General features: G+C 40.7%; 1 protein-coding gene across 1 annotated transcript in view; it reads left to right on the top strand.

Moving 5' to 3' along the window:
* PABPC1L (poly(A) binding protein cytoplasmic 1 like) overlaps positions 1–23,027 on the top strand; it is a 428,971-nt gene that overhangs the window by 330,155 nt on the left and 75,789 nt on the right. Inside the window, exons 11-12 of the mRNA XM_069243541.1 lie at positions 3,589–3,714; positions 12,468–12,607. Coding sequence (XP_069099642.1) covers positions 3,589–3,714; positions 12,468–12,607 — 266 coding nt within the window. The remainder of the gene's footprint in view (positions 1–3,588; positions 3,715–12,467; positions 12,608–23,027) is intronic.

The raw sequence follows: 23,027 nt of genomic DNA, 5'->3' as shown, positions 1-23,027 counted from the left end.
AGTCATAAGTTAGCTGGGCGGGGATGCCACCCAGTCACCCAGTGTTAGCCAGTGGGGCTACCAACTTCACCCATAGCAAAATGACAGTATGGAAGGGTTGCTGTTGAGACATATCAAAATATATATGTCCCACTTAACAAAATACAGCTCTCTGCCCTAGGGCTCTCTAGGCCTTCTTTAGGGGAAACATACAGTTAATGTTAAGGGACAGGCTGGCATTGCTGTTGATTTGAATGGCAAAGTCATCCTGTCAGTGGACACACCGTCCTTCCAGTCTGCATTTGAAGGCTGGGAGCCATTTTATACCTTACCACGTGAAGGGTGGCACAAGCAGTGCTGCAGCCCTGAGTGGATACTCTTCCTTAAATGGCCTGGGTACCATAAACTAGAAACCTATAAGTAAGTCAGGCCTTGCCAATTGGGTGAATCCAATTTGACATATGCTTTGAGTGGGGTCGGAACACTAGCACTGAGTTCTGGTTAGCAGGCCTCGGTGCATTCTCAGAGTCGAAACAACAGCAGAATCAGTTCAAAAATATGGGGGTAAATATGGAGAAAAAAAGCATTTCCTTGCATGTAGAGTGCTAGATTGCCTTACTGTACACCACAAGCAACACAGTGTACGGTTTAAATGCTATATATTTAGTTTAGTTGTGAGCCATTGAATGAAATCCAGATGTTCTCAGATCTTTCACATGAGGTAAGGGAAGCTGAGTAAGGGAACAATGCTGGCTTCAGCTACTCTAGAGCAGGAAAGGTTTGTATAGATGGATCGATAGCTTATTAAATTCGATCTGATGTTTCGTTTTGATGGGTTGAAGAAGCCATCAAACATGGGCCCATAACCCTGTAAATTGTGCTAGAGCAGGTGTTTTAATAAAAATGTTCATGAATACTCATGTATTCTGAGCAATTAATTTGCGTAGATGTAATAATATAGAGAAAAATGATGCACACATTTGAAAATGTCCATGTGAGTGCCTGCCAATGATCATGAAGTATAATTATTAATGGCTTATTAATATGAAATATGGAGCTTATGTTTGATTAATGTAGTAGTACATCATATTAAGGGTTATGCATTATGTCTTAGGTTTGTTAATTGTAGGCCTGAACTTAGCTGAGGTCTTGGCTTAGTTGCACGGCCTCATGTCGAGCTGCATTTCTGAACCAATTAATAAAATGTCTGCTCAGAGAATTAAATTGTAATTTTCCACTGTGCTGACTAAATGTGCTCGTAGCTAAGTTTTTTGCATGAGAACTGCATACTAGAAGACGATCTTCTAAAATGTAACAGTATAAGTGTAATGTGTGTAAGACTGACTTTCTCAGGAGGAGAACAATGGAGACACTGACTGGAGTATAAGCTGCAACTATGTTACCCGACGAGCTGGCTGATAATGGGACAAAAGGAGCCAATCAGCGAGTCCTAGTAGAAATTATATATTTGAAGTTTTAGTTTTATTTGACCAAGTGGGAACATGCGATCTCTTGTCCAATAGGGACTTGGGAAATAATTTTAGGAAATCTAATTTAGCTGGACTGCACTGATGGAAGACAGCGCATTTGCCCATTTTTTTTCTTGCTGAAAGGCCATTACTTTTCTGAGCGTCTAGAGACGAGCTTTACATTAATGCTTAAAGACTTTGCGTTCTACTGAACTTTTGATGCTGAATCCTGATGCCTTGCTGACGAAACTGATGTCGAAGACTATTTTAGCCTGCCGATCCAATTGAGGAGAGGTATACTGTTATGCATGTGTTTTGTTATGCCCATTTGCTTTTTTTCTTTCTAGGTACCAACCTCACTATTTTGATAGAGCCATAGTTAGATTTCTAAATTTGTGTTGACTAAAATGTTTTGCATGAAGCCCAACATGCTGATGCTAATCTGGTGTTAGGATTCTCACTAATGAAAGTTTGCCATATGGAGTAACAATCAGTGTCTTTCCTTTGCTGAATATAAATGTATGTGATATCGTTTGCGCAATTGTTCTTGTTATTAATTTGCACCATAACCTTAGAATGTGTAATTGTTCAAGCTTTGATTAGATTGCATTTCTTTAGCCGCTTTGGGTAGCCAGTGATGTTTCTGTATTTTTATCACTTGATTTTGAGATTATTTTATGTGACATTAGCATTGTTAATGTAGGGAAATAAATATTCTAACTTTTACTGAAACGGGTGGTTATTCATGACTGAAAGGTGATGGTGTGTGGTAATTACGGACTCTGACTATGTCATTGATTATCATTGATTATCATTGATTATCGTTGATTGTTGTTGATTAGTTACTGATTATTGGTCTGCATATACTGATCGATGGTGGGAACATCTTAAATGCTAGTCAAAAGGTAATCGACTTGTTTGCTTCCCCTTGTAAGTTTACTTATTAACGTCCGAAGCGCTAACAGACGTGTGTGCCTGGACTATTTGAAAACCCTAATAAATGGTATTGCTGACAGAGGCTTGTCTGTGCACTTTTGGGTATGTATGAGTTATTTTGTCTATTACGTTTTTTAGTTGTTATTCCATCTTGAGTGAAGTAAGGGACCACTGCTTACTTTATATCACTTAGATGAGATAGAACATAATCCTGTCTTTTCACTCCATGCATACAGTGGTTCTCATGTTCGCTATATATGTTAATTGGGGTCACAAGTTGTAATTTGGGTGATTCAAGGATAAACCTAGAATGGATTGGTCCCTGTCGTAAATGGATTACCACGTAGACCCCTCTTAGGACTGCCTGGGATGGCTGCTAAATTTGGTATGGTTTGGATCTTGTGTACCTTCGATGCTAGAGTTGGTAAAAAAATGTAATTTTCTTTGTGAATTACAACAAGGTTTTTAAAAAAAAAACGCTATACAAAAATTCAACCTGGCCGTATCTCTTTTGAAAATGGGTTGTGTTCATTCCCCTATGAGATCTTGAAGCTTAAATGTCAGTTTTGCACAGGACGTGCTTTTTCATAATTCCCAAGTGACAAAGTTTATTTTTTGCTTACCTTACTTTTTTGGTGAGTTAACTAACATGCGAACACGAACTAGGCATGTCCATCATGTGGCCCAAGTCATGCTGTGCATGCTTCTTGCATAATGCGGCACATTTTCGTTGAGGAAACAAAAAGGTATTACTTATCATTTACAACTATATTGTGAAGTGAATAAGTAAGCGTGGAAAAAAACAATGCTGTGGTGTACCACAGTTAATTATGATGAATGCTGTAGACTATTTAAAAATCTGCTTAACACCTTCTCCAGCTTAAAACTTATCCCTTTTGATCCATTTAATATTTCCTGATTTGGCAACGCAAGGCATGACTTCTATAAGTGATTTTAAAAAAATGGGATGGCCATTCAATATACAGTTAGGAAAATGAAAATGGTACAGAAAAAATATCCTACTTTGCTAGAAAATAAATAAATTTACACACCTAAAAAGTAAGACGGCCCTTAAGGAAAATATACCAATAAGGTCACAAAGTAGGTGTCTGATGTGGTAAGGCAAATACATGAGTAGATGTTTATGACGACAATGTAAATTATTTCTGTATCTTTTGACTAACAAAATATTTGGCTTTTGCAGCCCAGTATCACACTGCCCCACCTGTCATGAGGGCCCAAGTACCACGGCGCCTTGCTTCTAATATCAGCACAATGCGTCAAGCATCAACACAAGTGCCTATTGTGTCAACTCAAACACAAAGAATGGGTGAGTTTTGCGAACTGATTAAAATGGGTGCTAAAACCGACCTAAAGCCATGTTTTTTGTTGTTGTTGTGTACCTTATGAAATCCTCAGTCTTGCCCATTGGAGTTCTTGCCTGGAGGAAGTGGATCCGGCCAGTGGGATTAGCGGTGTTATTTGTAAGAGAAATGTGTGAAGGCCAGGGTGACCATGAGCCTTTTGCAGCTGTACAATGCTTGGAGCGTTTTATTTCTTCCTGAGCAGCCTTGTTCAACCACTTAACCAAGGTGTCTTTTGTTCAATAGATTCATAGGAAGGTAATAGCAGAGGGTTATCAAGTTACCATCGACTGGTGGCCAGCATGTTTACAGTCCCATGCACTCATTTGATAACGTAATCTAGGAAAATGCACAGAATACAGTTTACAGGACAAACGGTTTTACTGTCTTCATATAGACCTGAAATTCAGTTATGTAGAAAGATATAATTTTTACGTTTCTAGATACACTTGAAGGCAGTAACTTCTCTGACAGCTGTCTGTCCGAGTTTTTACCATTAATTTTCTTAACATATACAAACACTGAGCTCCAGCAGAGGAACCATCACTCACCTCATGGTGTTGTAGGTGGCGGAGGGGTAGGGTGCAGTCCTGATCTTCAACACAAAACCACAGCCATACATTGTTACTTAAGTCGCCCAGTGGTATTCCTATTGCTCCTATCATGTCATTAACTCCTTGTGCCACGCTGGGTGACCCACTTAATATTTCTATACTCAAATATTTGACATCTTTCATGCCATGCAGATCCTGGTTTCTTTCCCCCATCCCAATTTAGTCTCAGGGAAGGTTTTAGAATTTGAAGGCCCTGCTGTTGCTTCTTGCATTTCTCTTACAGGTCAGGAAATAGAGGTGGGCAAAATATTAGAGGTTTGCCCACTCCGTGGTCTGCTTGGAGTTCTGGCAAAACTCTGCCAAGAGGCACATGGAGTTTTTTTCATGCGTGTGGTTGGCCAACGTTACATTGGTGAGAACAAGATTTTGTGCCACTTAGCACAATTTTTGGGCACCTAGTGCGATTTTCGGGAGCTAGAATGCCGCTTGGAGAGATTTCTCAGCACAGGTGGTTGGGGCAGGCCACGACCGTTGCGTTGAGAAAGCTGCTGCTAGAGTAGAAAATGTACTTAAAAAGGCAACGCCCTCTGGTGCACCACGTGGTGCTGTTTGTGCTGATTTAATATATTTATTAGCATGGAACAAGCTCCTGGTGCTAAAAATCAGCACAAGTGGCATGACCTGCCTGAATTCCGCTCGCTCACAGAATTCCATGGAATCTGTGTTTTCGTGCAACTCCGCTGAGTTTTGCGTAGTTAAACTGTGCGATTTCTGCCCAAGCCTAGTCGTGCACAGACTAATCACATTTCAGGTCAGACTCTGATTTTAAAAAAAAAAAAAAAAAAAAAAAAAAAGGATGTGCTGAGTAGCTTAACAAAGCCTCATGTTAGCACTGTGTGAAATTTAAAAACAATATTTAAAAAAAAAAAAAAATTCTTTCCTTGGATCTTTCATTCTCAGCTTTTTATCACTGTTGTTCTGAAGAAGCACTGCCAGTGTCACTAGGACTTGCATTTTATTGTACTGTTGTACACAAACCGCATTTCTGCATGCTATTCTATTTGTGTGTTTTCACAATCATTAGCTCATCAACACCAGACCTATTGTATGTTTTTTTCAGTGCGTTATACTGTTTGTATATTCTTTCTAAATGCTGTTAATAAAATGTGACACTGTTACCCAACTGAATAGTACTCCTTGGATCCCGCAATAAAACGCTACCACATTCATTATGATTCTTGAACATACCATCAGCTACTATTTTTCAACAATTTATTAGACTTCCTGAAACATTGTTATACATCTGCTAATAGTAATGTTAAATTGTATAATATTTAGTACTTTTGCATTTGGCCTTCTGGCTAATTCAGTGACATGCCTGGTGTTGGCAAAAACACAGAAAAGGTAAGAAAAGAGAAAACGGCTGAAAAGGAAGAAAGAGGCTGAGCAGGCAAACAAAGATACAGAAAAATGATCAATGTTAAAGCGTTACCTGGGCAGAATAAAGAATATCCATCCAAATAAACAATCGTGGTTATTTATTTCGGTTGAGGCATCTTTCTGCAAAACAGGGTGCCATGTTGGACTACACAGGTAAGCAAGTTCACTTGACCATTTATTGTGGTTCACGATACCACAAAAGGACAGATTGCCCTTGGTTGACAATCTTTCTGGTGTACATTTACTACTATTTACTGATCTAGTTTGGCTCATGTAGTTTTTCTTCTGGTTCTAAACGGGTCCTTTTGTACTCTTGCACATTTTGCGGCAATGCTTCTGGAATCTATTCGGAAAAGGAAAAAAAAAAAAAAGTGGTGGAAGCACATTTGGGAGCAGGCTTTGCCATCTTCCCCTCCTCCCACTGCAAAACAAGCAAAAAAATACCTGGAGAGGAAGAGCTCAGAAGAAGACCAAACAAATCTCAATCAGAAAAACCAAACTGGGGAAAACATTGAGATCTTCTAAGTCTGCCAATGAGAAGAAAGCAGGCAGACCTAGTTCTCAAGGTGATATCAGTCGCTTCAAAAACGAGGTTAGGGATGCAAATAGCTGACCTCAAACCCTCAGCTGCATTCAGTACCATTAACCACACATACTCTTCTCAGTCCCAAATGGCTAAAGGATAGTGTTTGTCGTTCCAGTGGTTCATGACAGTTAGAAGACTGTCCTCATCCTCTACTTTTGTAAGTCACCCGGGTGCCCTTTAAATTGCAGATGCCGCATGATCAACCTTCGCTAATCCCCTTTAACCAGTACTTGAAACTACTGATAGAAATGCAAGGAGAGAACCTAGCAATAAACCAGTACACTGATGAAATTCAGCCTTACATCATGTTCCTTTGTCCTTCTACTTTAATCAAATAAAAATCGTGAAAAAGCGTAATGAATAGATGTCTTGTGGAGACTGATTTCAAACAAGATTGAATTTCTGCCTCTTTATCCCACAGAGCCACACCCACCAGTACAAAAAAAGACTCAACACGTTAGCACACTTAAAAGTGATGCCTTCACTTGTTTCAGTAGCTAAATCAGAATACAATATTGACAAACTTCAGTGAGCGTATCAATAATCACATGAAGCATTTTTTGTCACTGCAAGACCAGGCCCATTGGCAAACTTCAGTTTTCACTAGGAAGTGATTCCATGGTGACAGCAGGCCTGGAATATGACTGGACTCGAATAGTTACTTGGCGCAGACTTCACTTGTTGTACTGGCTCGGTGTACAAAATACAGCATGAAGTAGTGCACAACATTTTATTCTTTATCTTTATTGATGAGCTCAATATGTCAATTGATTTGTCCATGTTTCACAGTCTGTTATTAGATACCATACCATGTTGTTATGTGTTGTTGCACAGTGCACGTGGTGTAAATTCCATTCTCTGTTGTATTCTAGAATGTATTGTCATTTGAGATTGTACTGTTACACCCAGAGCTGGGAGCACTAGGTCATGTATTTAGAGTGGTGCTATATTCAATAAAGATATTCCATATACTTCACCTGTGGCTGTCTACTTTACAAGTGGCGACGAGCGCCACCACTCCTCAAACCATTAAGCATGGAACCGACTTGCACCTGATTAGGAACTGTTGCAAACTGCTGTTTCTACAATTTCCGAGTGAAGAAGTGCTGCCCTCAGTACTTTGGGGAAACGTAAGATGTTTTTCTATGCTGTGTCGTAAGACTATTGCCTTGCACAAAGCCTGTCAGTGTTTACCTTAGTTCTCGTAGCCTGGCTTCTTTCAATGTCAAGTGTTCTCGCTACGAGTATGGGTATGCAATGAGCGGATTCCTTGTCAGTGGAATTCCAGTTTCTGAATGTGACGTCCTACACCTTCACATTTCTTTTTGCTTCTGACAATTAGTTTGTATCTAGTGTGCGCTAAATCTACTCACCGTTTCCACGTAGAATGGCTTAATTTCATTTTGCTTTAATGATTTCCGGGAAGTATTGGTTCTACAATCTTCATTTTGTCACCGTTGAATTTGTCGCTTGGGAACTATTGCAATCTCAAGACTCATTCTTCAAAGCGAGTACCACTTCTAATCGTATGCTGTGACTCTTATATTTTAGTATTTTTTTTTTTTGTGTTATAATTTTTTGGTTGTGATAAGTAATTTATGTGTGCACAGTTTTCACCACTTCCCCCTATTTAATCAATGTGTGCACAAAGCTTTTATTAACCTCCTCCACAATCATTTTGGCCTGCAGGTAGTGATCCCTGTATGAAATGGCCAGAATGGATAGCGTTTTTTCTCAATTATATTGATACGATTGGTATTCAAGGTGATAGGTCACCGAAACAGGAAAAAAATGCATCTTTCTACATTGTGTAGGTCCAGAAGGATTAAAAACCTACAGCCAACTGACTAAGGATACAGGAGGAGAAGGGGATAGAAGTGTATTTGATTGTGTCATTAGTGATTTTTGACAAGTTTTCTACCAAGGTTTGTAAAGGTATTCTAAGATACAAGTTCTTCCATAGGAAACAGAAAAGTGATGAAAGCATTGATGATTACGTAGCATCATTAAGAACTTTATCATTCTTCTGTAAATTTGGACCTCTGCAACAGGATTTAATAAGAGATCAGGTGGTCGTGCATGTAAATGATTCATCTATACAGGAAAGTCTGTGGGTAAATGGATATACTAATCTACAACATATTTTGGATATTGTCCGAAAAGCAGAAATGTCCAGCAGAAGTGCTAAAGTTGTACAAACAGAGTCCAAACAAGAATGTGTAAGTCAGGTGCACAATAAAAGTCAAGGGAAAAAAGGAGTGAAATCAGGAAATAAGACAATTTAAAAGAAATTCCTAGAAAAAAAATCTCAGGTGTTTTAAATGTGACAGTAAATCACATGTGGCTAACAGTAAGCTGTCCTGCACTGAAACAAAAATGCTGTGTGTGGCATAGTTGGACATTTCTTCTCAAGTTTGCAGAAAGAAAAATAATCAAAATGTAAAGTTTGTAGATGAAGAATTCAACAATGAGATGATTCCCATTCATTTGACAGGAGGGAGGATGACACATTTGTCCTAAATATTAAAAGTAATGAAAACTACATTTTAAATGTAAACAATGACACGGTCAAAAAGAAACCTGTATGTGATATGACAATTGATCTCCTTACTATACTATAAATGAGCAGGTTTGGTATGACAAATTTGTGAAAAAACTTTGAAATAATTTAGAGAGTCCTGATATTTCTCCAGAAGTTACTGTGGGGAAAGAACTGAATTGTTAGGTTTTCGTAAACTTTTGCTTAAATGTAAAAAGAGAGCAAGTCTGTGCCAATTGTATCTTGCCTGAAAAGGACCTCCAGATTTAGGATGGCAAGACCAAGGAGAGCTTGGTATTATTTTCAACCCCAATAGTTCAGAACCTGTCATAGGAATTGATGAGAGCGAAAAAATAAGCAAATTGATACTTGAGAAATTTCCAAGAGTTTTTGGTGATGGTATTGGTAAATTTACCTATTTGAACGTAATATTGTACTTAAGAAAGATGCGGTTTTTAAAGTGAGAAACACACCTATAACAGGAAGGAAGTAGAAAAGGAATTGAATACATTTGTAACAGAAAACAATAGAAAAAATAGTCATTTGAATGGGTCTCTCCGGTTGTAATTGCCAGACTTTCTGATGGCAATATTCGATTATGCATTGATTTTACGATATTTAAATAATATCATTATCAACCAATCTCCATTACCCCACAATTCAATGGTGCTTTCTGCTACTAATGGTGCAAACATTTTTACTACCATAAACCTGCCTGCAGCGTATCACCAGATTGTATTACAAGAAAGTTGCTGGAATTATACAGCTTTTATCACACATGTTGGCTGCTACTAATATAAAAGAATGCTGTTTGGACTGGGGTCAGATGCCACAGTCTTTCAAAGACTTATGCATTCTTGCTTTGAGGATTTAACGAATGTCCAATATTTTCAAGATGATATTTTAATCTGTCAAAGACCAGACTGAGCATGATCAAACATTGGAGTGTGTGTTAAGCATTCTAGATAAGAGGTTTAACAGTCAAATTTTCAAAATATAAATTTGCAGTAAAAAAGTTACATATTTAGGACATGTTCTAAGTGCAGAAGATGTAAAGCCCAAACCTGATTTTGTAGAAGCCGGTTAGCTCCTGAAGCCATCTGCAAAGATAAGATCATTCTTGGTCTCACAGAATTTTATACAAAATGTATAAGTATTTTTTGATGTAAAACCTGCCATATAAGACAATTACTCAAGAACAAAAATAAATTTAATTGGAGCAATGAAAGTAGTAGGACATTTGGAATTGTCAAATCAGCTATTGCTAATTCCACTGCATTGTCGGGATGTGATCCCAATTCACCTGATATTACTACAGATGCCAGTTCAAAAGGTTTAGGTGTGGTGTTATCCGAGCAATTAGTAGGTGGTGGTCAATCTATAATCACTTATGCCTCAAGGTCTCTCACAGACACGGAAGAGAAATATTCGGTCATAGATAGGGAACTTTGGCCTGTTTGTGGGCTTTAGAGTATTTTAGAGCTTTTGTATGGGGCAGATCATGTGAAATAAGAAGCGACCACAAACCGTTACTTAAGTTAATCACAGCAAATGATATGGTCAAGGCATCAGCACGTAGAGCTAGGATGTCCATGAGGCTCCAGGATTTTGTTTACAAAATGACATATGTTCCTGGGAAACATAATGTATGGCTCGATTTTCTATCCAGGATGCCACAACAGATTAAGGATGACATCTGTAGTGAATGGGATGAATATTGTATTGATTGGGTACATGATAAAGGTATCCCTTTTATTGAAAAGGAGACCTGGGAAGAGCAGTATACTAAATACACTACCATACAGAAAGTCTTCAAATACATCACTGAGGTATGGCCTAGGAAAGGGACATTAGAACCTAGGTTAAGAATCTTTAGGAGGTTAGAAATGAGTTATCCCAAGCTAAAGGTATCTTATGGAAAGGTGATAAAGCTATCCCTTCTGCTAATGTGAGGAAATCGGTCACAATGCAATGCCATGAGGTACATGGAGGAATTCGGAGAACCAAACAATCATGCCAAAAAGGCTTTTGGTGGCCAGGTCTTAACATGTTTGTAGAGCATTGTGTTACGGATTTCATATAGTGTGCCCATGCTGATAAATCTTTAAAGACACTGAAACCTAATATGAGTACATCTTATATTCCAGAGAATCCGTGGGAGGTAATTTCCTTAGACATTATGGGCCCTATAGGTGACAAATGCAAGTATACATCATTGCTGCTATAGATGTATTCTCTAAGTGGCCTGCCATTGAAATTGTGGTGAAAGTGGACACAGATACGGTTCCTACATTTCTAGATAAAATATTTACTGATGAGAGTATTTCCACCCAGGTAATCACTAATAATGAGGTAGAAATCAAGAAAAGCCAAGGACTGTTTAAAAAGATTAGGTATAAAGCATCGCACAAAATCATTATATAATCCTGGCGGAAATGGCATAATTGAAAGTTTCAACAGAGTGCTCAGGGGTGCCATTCAAACTGAAGGGGTTTGAGAATGTTAAACGGGAATTGCAAGTACATAAAACCTGGATGTATCGTCTTACAATCAATGAAATGACCGGATGTACTCCCTTCAAGATCATGAGAGAAAGAGTTGCTAGAACTAAGGGTAACTCCACATGGTTAGCTGTGAATCCTGTAGTTACCATGGGTTTGAATTCTGTAATACGTAAATTGGGATACAGTCATAATTGTTATAAATCCAAATTTTATCAGAAGAGAGGTAATGAAGGAATCAACATCAAGGTGGGGATGCTGGTCAAGGTAAAGAAACCATGGAAATTTAAGAAAGGTGGAAGTCAATTTTCAAAACCTTCTGAAGTATTGAAAAATGCTGTGAGATTGAATGATGGTAAAGTTTGGAAATTAAAGGTATAACCATTTTAAAGGGACAAAAATGGGTGTATTCCAGTGAACGTAATTGTTCACACAACTCTGTGTAAGAAACTGATCTGTTGAGTGGAAACAACAGAAAGAAGTTGGATTTAAGTGTACAAAGTGAGCAAGATTTAGAGTTTGGACAAAGTGGGCAAGATTTAGAGTTCCAAAACGAAAGGACGAAAGCTGTTAATACAAATAAGGAAAGTGAAGTTGCTGAGGTTGAAACTTCTGGTGATAATCCTGCTACTCAGGGAAAGAGAATTAGAAGAAAACTGGCATGCTTATCTGATTACATTGTTTAATTTAAAGGTTTTGTTGTGTTCCATTTGGAAAGTGTAGGTATTTTGTGTTCCATTCTATTTATATATTCTTATAAAGAAGTATACACATGTAGTATAGATTTTAAGTCTACATTTTTATAAAGGAGTATGGTGTGTTATGTTTAGCAGCGCTTGGTGTAAATTCCATTCTACGTTGTATTCTAGACTGTATTGTTGTTTGAGATACCAGCACTAGGAGCAGTAGGTCGTGTATTTAGAGTGTTGCTAAAATTCAATGAAGATATTGCATACCATTCTCCTGTGGACGTCTACTTTACACATGTTTATTTACTTGCCAAAAATGGTAGATATGCAAATGAGTAACAGTCATCATACTTCTAGTTCTAACTTGTTGATTTTTAATTATATGCTCTAAATGTACATCTGTTTGTCAGCTAATATAGGTACACAAACAGTTGGTGCTCGCACGTCTGTCAACGCAACATATTTGCGTCAAGTTCCACAGTACAAGTATTCGCCAGCAGTGCGGAATGTCCAGCAGATTGCAACTTCAACGCCGATTCCCGTGCAGCAGGTGTAGTAAAAACCTTGATTAGTATAGCTATTTTCACCTATGCAACCCATGGATCCTTGGCCTGCAGGCAGGCATCCATACACCCATTGGTGATTGTTCTGTTGTTACAAAGTTTGTCATTCATGTTAGTCTGTTCTTGTTAGACTGGCCCGGCTCTAGGATTCTCAAACTGAGAGGGCCATGAAAACGCCTGGGTGGGCTTTGTATTTATTGTCTGCTTCCCCTATGCATCTTCAAAGTTCATGGAAGTGGGCATTGCTGTGTCCATTATATAGAACAGCCTCCTGCACCAACCCATCAAACTACTGAAGTTATTACACAAACTAGAAACATGGATTTCACAGCAAAATCATGTGATTCTTTAAAAACACTTCATTGATTTATACATCACTCAAATCTTTAGCACTACCTGTGGTTGCTAATATTTTAATGCTGGGAAACTATTGTTTGCTTGCTTCGCTGACTTTGCAACAACATTTGCTGGAGCTGATCGGACCATATTCTCCAATAAGCTGAATAGCTGGAGAATGCCATGCTGTTAGAAGCTATACAGTAGAACCTTGCTTCAAATAAAGCTTAGCAGCACCTCTGCTTTATTCCTTAAGATCTGTATTATTAAGGGGTTGAAACAAGGCTGTGTGCTCACCCTTCTCTGGTTCAGCGGTTATGTAGCATCCTAGGGGCTGTTTTAGCTAATTCTAGGTCTTGATCCATAAAGCAGGACTATAACTTGACACCATTTAGCCTTCTCAGATTTTTTAGGTTGCCTAAGTCCACCTCACAAAATCAAATTAGACTGGAGTTTAGTCTAGTCCTGGGTACCTTCACAGTGAAGCTTGCTTTTGTCCTGGTCCGGCACCAAAGCTGAAATTCAGAGACAACCACATTAAAATCTCAGCTTCTCTTGAAGTTTCATGACTTAAGGGCTACCCTCATTTTCCCATGGTTCACATTAATACTTACATCATTGGATATGCAGGAGGTGTGGCAAATTGGATTGGCACGTGGTGTATTTAAAAGGATGCTGACTATATATATATATATATATATATATATATATATATCTATATAGAGATATATGTAGATATTTTTTTTAAGATATATTTATTGAAGTCTTGCGTGAAACACATTAATACATGCAACACTTTTCCATCAGTTGGCAGTATAAAGATTAGGAGACGTAACAAACTTAAGGGTGAACTGGATGCATCACGTAAAATACAATTAAGGGACATATAAAAAAAAAAAAAAGAAAAATTAGACCTAGGGAAATGGGGGGTCGTAACCAGACTGTAGACACAGAAGAAATTCCCTGAATGGCTTCCATATCTTACTGGGCCAGACACGCCGCTCATCCTTATCAATGATCAGGCACTCGAGGAGGCCCATATTGATGAATTCATGCCACCAAAGCAGCCGATTAGGAACCTGGGCCAAAAGCCAATGTCAGGCATGAATCAGTTGAGCTAAAGCGATAGCACAAAATTAGATGCCACTTAAGTGGCTAGGTATAAGAGATGTATGGCAAAGTACAATTAATTTGGGGTCCCACTGCAGGTTAATCGGACAAAGCAAATTCAGCTTACCAAAAAACTGTCTGCCAATAATAAGAAATAGCAGGACAGGCGGCGAAAATATGGACTGTCTGCCCGGTCACCAGAGCATCGAAAACACTTGAATTCATGGTAAATGGACAATAAGGAGTATAATAGAAATCACTGATAGATTTAAACTGAAGAATTGTAAACAGAGAGACGTACGAAACTGTATTTAAAACAAACTTTAGTATGCCTCATTTCCTCAGGGGTAACTTGGACCCCAAAATGTCAGCTCAATTTTTCAGCCATAGTCTGAAAGATAACAGGCTGTTGTTGGACCTCCTCTGCCAGGATCAGTTTATAAGCCCAACTGATGCTCTTCTGGGGCGGGTCCTTCAGCAGAAAAGCGTTAGTGGAATAATTTACATCTTCCCCTTTGAGACACATAATACAATGCCGAATTTGAAGGTAGTGAAAAAATTAAAACTGGGAAGAGAATCACTGGGATGGTGTCTCAAAAGAGAGAAAACAATCACTCTAAAAAAGAGCCCAGTGTAGACGAGCAGGATGCCTGCCAGCAATCGCTAAAACTTTCGTGCACTTGTCTTTGAAAATTGGGATTGTAACCTAAATAAGAATTTGCGTTAAATAATGTGATCCCAGGAATCTTAATTTTCATAGAGGCCCAGATAAAATCAAGGACCCTCAATGTATGTCTTTAATCGGTCCTCCTGAAATAGACCGTGTCAATAATGCCAGTATGTGGGTAAAGAAGATGTTCTGGAAACAGATGTCCTAACTCCCATGATTCACCCCTTTACCCCCCACCGAGACTTTGACTAATTGGTATGTGAACGCTGCAAGGAAATATACTCGTAGATCAGGTAACGAGAGCCCACCCTCCAGTTGTGACCTCTGCAACTTTAGTATATTAGCCCTAGGCCTTTTATACCCCCAGATGAATTTTAGCCGAACAGTCTCAACCTGTGTAAAAAAGACTTTAGGTAGATACAGGGGTATATGCCACTTACTGAATATCTCAAGAATTCTTCTGGACACCGAAGTACATCGAGGTTGCTCTCAATTACATCCTCCATTTTCAGGGAAAGTTCAACCCCCATATAGTATAGGTTGTCAATTAGATCCATTTTCTGTAATCCCTAGAAGGACCTGTATTAGCTAAGACCAGGGTCTTGTCGAGGTTGAGTTTGTACCCAGAGATAGCCCCATATTCTCTTGACACTTTTTCAGTAGCAACTAGAGAATCCTCCGGGGCAGAGCTCAAGATAGTGAGATCGTCTGCATAGGCAAGCACTTTGATCTCAAATTGATAAGTCTGCAGCAGAGCAATGTCCCTCAAACACTTCATGGTTTCGATGTAAGGATCAATATAGAGCGCAAAGAGCAGAGGAGAGTGGACATCCCTAATTAGTACCACAGTTAATCTGAATCAGTTCAGTGGAAGAGCCTAAACATAAAACTCAAGCCATGAGATTCTGATAAAGCTATCTAACCCGAGCAATGAAGCAGTCCAAACCCTGCCACTACCATAGTGGCCCACAGAAAAGGCCATGAGACCCAGTCAAAAGCCTTTACCTCACCTAACATCATCGCTCTGACTGGGTTTTCCTGAGCACAGCCAGCCTATAAGGCAGTGATGACGGTAATAACGTGCCGTAGTATCCCACACTCTGACTAAATAATGTGTTTCTCATCAACAAGGTTGGCGTTAACCGTTGTGAGCCTATTAGCCAAAATGTGAGTGTAAATCTTGGAGTCTGCATTGATCAAAGGAATAGGCTGAAATGAACAACAGAGTAAGGGATCTTTCCCTTTCTTAGGAAAGATGATGATATTGGTCTGTTCGTGACCCAGGAACCTTTCCAAGTAACTCAGAAGAATCTAATAAATCAGAGGACCAGGACTACCAGATGCAATCATTTGACCATAAAATTCCAATGGAGGTTGATGGGGGCAACAGGCCTTACCTTGTGCCAGCTGGCCAATAGCGGCTTCTACTTCAGAAGCCAATATTGGACCTTCTGGCCTATTTTGCTGTGCACTGAAATGTTTCCGATGAAAGTGAGCCCAGAGAAACTGAGCAGTTAGCTCCGTAGAGGGAGCTACTTCCTCATCATAGAGCTTCTGATAATAACTGTGAAACTTCTCCCTAATAAAGGCTGGATCAACGACTGTCACCTTGAGAGTTCTTAATCCCAGAGCTAACAAATGAATTGGCTTTATTACGGACCTAAAAAAGTACTCACCCATTTCCTCACTATTTTCGAAGAAAGTTAATTGCTTGTCCCGAGCCTTCTTCACAATATTGTCGAGCATGCGTGCCTGAAGGATAGATTGAGCTATTACAAACTGATCCATCAAGGATCCAAATGATTCCCAATCTTGAACGATTGCAGAGCTAGCCATAAGGGAATACAGATGGTTAAAAGTAAGTCAAGTGTAAGACCTAACCAGAGCAACCTGTTTCTGGCAGAAGGTTGCATAGTTTATAGTATGGCCTCTGCTAAAGGCTTTAAAAGCATCCCAAACCATATGAATAGACGTCAAACCCAGGTTACACTCTGGCTTCCTGAACCATGGATTAAATAAAAGCTTCCTCTAAAAGGAGTTTCTGATCAAATGTCCAACTCAACCTGAGTAAAAAGACAATGAATTATGATCTGATATAACCTGGGGGTTCAGGGTAATACGAAGATGTGGCGAAAAAGAGTAGCTAGTAGGGAACATATAAATCTGGTAAAAAGACTTGTGAGAGGCAGAAACATATGTAAACCCATGTTCTCTTTCCCAAGAGTGTGGCCAGACATCTGCCAGAGCATAGGATTACATCACTTGCACAAGGTGGCCCTGGCCAGTTTCTTTGAGCAGTAAATAGTCGCCCCAGGAAGGGTTGACCCCCCTGACCAGAATGAGAAGCGTTCACATGTGGTTTAAGAGTGACTGACGTCGCCACATATCAGTGGTTCTGGCCACATATGTAACTCAGGCAGCAAATTACTAAAGACCACAGGGCCGTCTCTGTTGGCCCCATAGAGTGCACATTACTTGAAGCATGGTTGGCCTCTTGACTGTTGCAACAAGCCATTGTCCACCCACCTCTAGACAGAGGTCTGTGAGAATCCAGCTCTTATCCCAAGCCAATAGGGCAATCCCTCTCTGGGAAGAAGTAAAACTGGCTCAGACCAAGAACTGCGACCCCATGTCATCCAGGAGAGAAACCTGTGTATTTGGGAGATGAAGTTCCTTTAGACCAACTAAATGTAGATGAAGCTAGTGTAACTCCCCTTTTATTAGTTTGCACTTAAGAGGTGTCTTCAAACCATTGATATTCCAAGAAAGAATGTTAATCCGCTGGTCAGGGCCACCTCCCTAGCTAAACCTTGACATTCTCAAACGGAATTCCAGCACACCCTATTAGATAATGGAAAATCATCCGACCCCCAGTGATAACATAGGGCCTCATTTTATGTCTTTGCACAACATCCCCCCCTCCCGACCCATCCACAAAAGCAATCACATAAAGAAAAAAGTAACCTAACCCCTCCCCTATCCCTAACGCCAACCCCTCCCCAGGCCCCAGTTTCCCATAGAGGAAATACCAACCCAGTCATCACCCCCCCCCCCCCCCCCCCCACCCCCGAACTATGCCCCATTGAAAATAGGGCCAACACCCATCTTTTATGATTGAGGTATCACAGCTGGTGGAGGCACTGGAGGGCCGTCCCGTCCCAGTCTGCACATAATCAATAGCACAAAAAAATAGAGTAATCAGTAATAACCACCAAGCAATAATAATATATGGAGCCAAATAAGTACGATCATATTAAAAAAGCAACAAAAAAAAAAAAAAGGTGCTGCCCCGTTTAACCCTATTCAGTAGCAAAGAAAATAGAGGAAGGGATGGAACCACTAATGAGAGAGAGAGAAAGGGGAGAAATAAAGTAGCATATAGAAAGAAGAGAACCCAGCCCTGTAAGTTCCACCAAACCTCTCCACCAGGAGCTATAAACAAGCACAAGCCAATAAGAAAAATATAAGGATAGGATTCACCCAACACCAAATTCCTGTTGACAGTGCCCAGCCCATTAAATCCCTCCTGGTCACACATACCAGGCAGCAGTAGTAAACAACACAAATCCTTTAAGCCAGGTCAGAACAAGCTAAGCACGAGGGAGCCCCTCACCTGCTGGGCTGCTTAGCAATAACAGTTCCTGGACTTTTGGTCCCTCAGAAAAAAGTATGACCCTCCATAAGGATCGGTTGGGTTACCAGTTCCCTTAGCGAGACCACTGCACTAAGCTTTTGAAGTGTTGGGATATACTTCTGAAACTGCTATTGTCTCGCCCTCATTTTAATGGCAAAAATCTGAGCGGACAAAGAATTCCAACCCACACGCTTTGTCCCGGGAGTTTGAGAATAGCAGCTCGAAATATCTCTAGTCACAGAAAGAAATTCCATGTGTAAATCAGGATTGTTAGCAAGTAATCAGAGGGCTTTTTGGGTGGTTTAACGGGAAAGCAATGAGCTGTCTGAATCATGCAGTCCATGTCCCAGTTGCTCAAAGCAAGAAATGCCTCTGGAAACAAACTCACTATAAAACCTCTGGGGGCAACTTCATCTGTTCCTTCTGGAATCCCTAGGACCCGGAGATTGTTCCTGTGCGACCTCTTTTCCAGGTCTTCCACCCTGGATGAAACAGTAGTAAACCGTGAGTCCTGCTGTGTGATCTTTGAGCTATCTTCTTCCACCTTCTTCCACCTTTTGGAGGGCCGACCAAGACGATTCCACAGCGGCTACTCATGATTGTAAACTGGCCATAGTTTTTTGAGAGCTTACAAAGGACCACTTGGGTTTTCAACTGAGCATCCTTCAGTGCCAGTAAGTCCTTCCTGTACTCTTCCAGGTGTTGCAGCAGAAGATAATAAATTGTGGCCAGAGTTGGCTCATCCTGTGCTGACCCTGACAACTGATGTCCTGATGGGGAGTTTGATCGCTAGATGGAGGTATGTTCTCCATTGATAGTGTGACAGGAGGTATCGGCACCAGCAGCGAATGGTTAATGGGGGTTAGTACAGTACCCTGAGGGTCCCACTGTAGCTCTTCTGCCTCCTCCTCCACAGCAGGGGTAGGGTCCTGACCGAAGGCTGCTGACACAAGGTTCTCCTGCTTGCCGGCGGGGCCACGATCAGGCCCAGTCACTTTCTTAGTCAGAGGTAATATACTATTAGAGAGAGACCCATGTTCAGAGAGGATTTCTTGAGATGTACAGTACCATTTGCAACCAACACCATTTGCAATGTTTAGTCCAGCTCCTCATCCCAGTCACTGTTTGATAGATCCAAAAATGAAAAGAATACCTCCTGTGTGTCGCCAGGCTTGGGCCTTGGGAGCCGTGCCTTTGCGCCCTGGACCAATATTGCTGATCTAAATGGCCTCCCCAGAAGGGAAGATGGGAGCTAAAAAAGAATCCACTGCCTGTTGGGATCGAGGGGCACCACTGTCCTTCCTTAGACTGCTATTTCCTTCTGGTGTGGTATCATCAGATGGACTCTTCCCCCATTGCTCCCTTCTCTACTTGCGCCAAGACTATTCGCCCCATTCTCCTGGGGATCTACAATAGCTAGAGGCAGAATGGCTCCTTCCCCCACCCACCCTCCCTGAGGTCAGCTGCGGTTACTGTAGGTGCCCTTGCTCTTTCTGCTGAACAGCAGACTTCTTCTCTGCGCTTGAAGCCATCTGGGACCTAGTAGTGTTCAGCCTCCATCCTCTTCTCCCCCCCCACTCCGGTCCCCTTTGCCAGTCCCCTGTTGCAGGCATCTTTTCCCATGACTAATTCGCTATGGAACCATCTCCAAGCTAAAGTAACAAAAGTTTAAAGGCTGTGATCACCTCTTCCTGCCACAAAAGCGGAAATGAGCCAACCAGCAGTGGAGGTATTGAGAAATAAAAATAAAGCTCCAGAGTGCAACAATGAATCCACCAGAAGTCTGAATCTGTAACTCGGCAAACAGTCACCGGCCTCCCAACAAGGACCTGAAACAGCAACAGAATAGCAGCTGTAGCATAGGCTGATCCGCTTCTTTCTGCCCTCCTCCGTAGGGTTGCCTGCAGCTAAGCCGGGCCATGGAATTGCTGGCCCAGTGACAGAGTACTCCCCTCCAGTATCGAGCAGGCATTTGCACAATTGGGATGAAATAGACTGCTCTTCCAAGAGTGCCGGGGCCAAAGCAGGACAGTGAAAAGCAATATAAGATTAAAACAAAGCTGGGCACCCACATCCCCATCCAGCTGCCTACCGTTGTGATAATGGTTTCCCGGGAGCGGCCGCAATGTTCGAGGCCGTGGCGTTAGCCGAAGTCTAAGATCAGTCTGAGGTCAATAACACGCGTGTCACCACTCTTCCCCAAGCTCTCCTCTCCTGTGTCCTCTTTGGCATGTCTGACATCACCATTGTGGAGGGGCCATGGTCAGACTATCACCGTACACTATAGATCCTACAGCTGATGAGTGCAGGTACACCTGTATGACCGGCCAGCCAGCCGTCCTCTAGCGACCTAGCACCGCACCATCTTCACGGGGCGATGCTGGCAAAATATTTTAGTGACAAATCATAATGGCTAGAGCTAACTAGTTTTCCGTAACAAAACATGCTATTGGGGCTAACCACTTACCCCTGCAATAACCAATAGAGGTATCTGTTAGACCTGCTTTTCTCATTGGAGGAACAGTGTTGAGTGGCCAAGCATGCATGCACTCAAACCTTGCGTCTTGCTGTAGTTTTTACTGTAACTTCAGAGAGTTCTGTATGCATGTATTTTATTGTGTCCCCATGCAAAATGAATGAAGTATGTGTTTAAAATCTCCCTTCAACACTGGGCATACAACACTGTTTAGGTGTAATGCTTTGCTTCAGTGGGCAAGGCCCTCAACTAACAAGTGGTTTTATGAAATGTACTGGTGCCATCTTGAAATTTAGGATGGAACTGGTTGCCCACTGAGTTGAAAAATATTGCTTTTTAAAATGTACTGCAATTTACCCATGACTAACTATTCATTTTGACGTCTTTGAGGCCGGGTACTGCCAAAGTTTTAAATTGCAGCTGTGAATATTTATTGCTTGGAACATTTATCTTTATTACTCACAATCGCATATATCTTTAATTGAACGTATTTGAACCATTTCATCCATCAGATTAAATTGTAAACTTACTACATGCCATTTCTGTCTTTTAAAAGTGGGCGTAACGCTTCAGTCTCTGTGTCTAGATGAGTACATTACTTCCTCTAAGACTTGTAGGTCCTGTCTTTCTTTGGGTCTCACTGCTGAAACTAGTAAAGACAACTTTCTAAAGATAATGAAACATAACTAGAGCCAGTGTCCACAATTGTTGCACCTTTCTTCGTGGTGGTGTCTCCAGAACCCCATGCAAGTGTGTAATGATATTTATATAGCGTGAACCGAGCTTGGAAGCAACCGAGCGTATCATATTGCATAAGGGACTGGGAAATGATCTATATTATTGTAAGGACATTGCCATCTTTTGCATGATACCCCCCAGATTTTGCCCTCTCTGTGTTGCTGCGTTTCTGGCTTCAGATCTCTGCACTCTATCCCTGCTAACCACTAGTAAAGTGCCTGTAAACATCGCTAAATAGTTTTTTTTCCTGTGGTGTAGAAAGAACACCTAAGGCCTTCAGGTTAAATGCCACTTGTGGACAGCAGCACCTATTGTGACATCTACTACATTAGCAATGCAAACATGGCTTCAGATCTACGTGGTGTAGCTTGTCTACTACATTGTAAAACCTGTAATGCCACCTGTCAAAATAACCCTTCAAGACAGAAGAGATCTTTCTTTGTAAATATTAAGTCACCCCTACAAAGGCCTTGTAGCCCACAAGGCAGAGTGCACAGTATTTAAGTGTGACGTAGAAATTTTAAGTTAACAGCCTTTGAGTGACACAACTTATAGAGCGGGTACATGTCAAGTTTAAGTTTTCAAGGCCAGTGTCAGAGCAAAATACCTTGCTGCAGTCGCCTGAAGGCCAAAGACTCCAACTTTATACGTATGGCTGTTTTGTGCAACACTCTATTGTTTTATACCATACAGGAAGACTTCAGTCCTTTTAGTGGTCAGTAAATACTGTAGTCACATTGTAATCCACAAAGTATCTAATATTTGACTTTCTATAGCTGCTTACACACATCTTTGTTCTGTAGCATATAAATTAAGACACATTAAAAAAAAAACTGTTCAGGGCCCTTGTGGGGTTCCTGCCAGCCAATCAGTAATTACACTTTTCAGCTGTGTGTGGGTTCTTATTTTATTTTGAGTATTGAAGTAAAAATGTCCTCCCAGTCTGTTTTCCTGTTCTCCCTTTTCACCTCCCGGCCAATTTCAGTATTATTCTGTGCCAGGTGAGTAAACCGGATCTTTTAGGGGCCTTCCAGAATAATGCTGTATGCTGTTTAGCTAGCACCAAGGCAAGGTCAGTACTTTAGCGATCACTTTTGTACTCTTGGATTTGGCATAAAACATGTGAGCTTACTTCTGGGCACATATTTTTTTCCAGGGTTGTGTCAGCCATACGATTAGTTGAATCTGTTACCTCCCTGCTATATTTGTACTTTCTCTTTATAATAGTTGGTTACTTTCATTGTTTGAAGAAGGCAAGGGCATATCTAAGAAAAGGGGAAAATGTTTGCTACAAAAAGCAAGTAGCATTGGCAATGCCAGTAGTCCTACCTTACAACTGCTCTTCAGTTAACGGTGCCTTTAGGCACTCATTTAGTCACCAAACCTGCTCTCTGGTATCCCTTAGTCTGCCCATTGGTTCATTCTTCCATTCATCCACTTACC

Source organism: Pleurodeles waltl, chromosome 7 (assembly GCF_031143425.1).
Source record: "Pleurodeles waltl isolate 20211129_DDA chromosome 7, aPleWal1.hap1.20221129, whole genome shotgun sequence".
In the NCBI taxonomy this organism is placed as follows: Eukaryota; Metazoa; Chordata; class Amphibia; order Caudata; family Salamandridae; genus Pleurodeles; species Pleurodeles waltl.
This window is presented reverse-complemented; position numbering and strand designations above follow the sequence as displayed.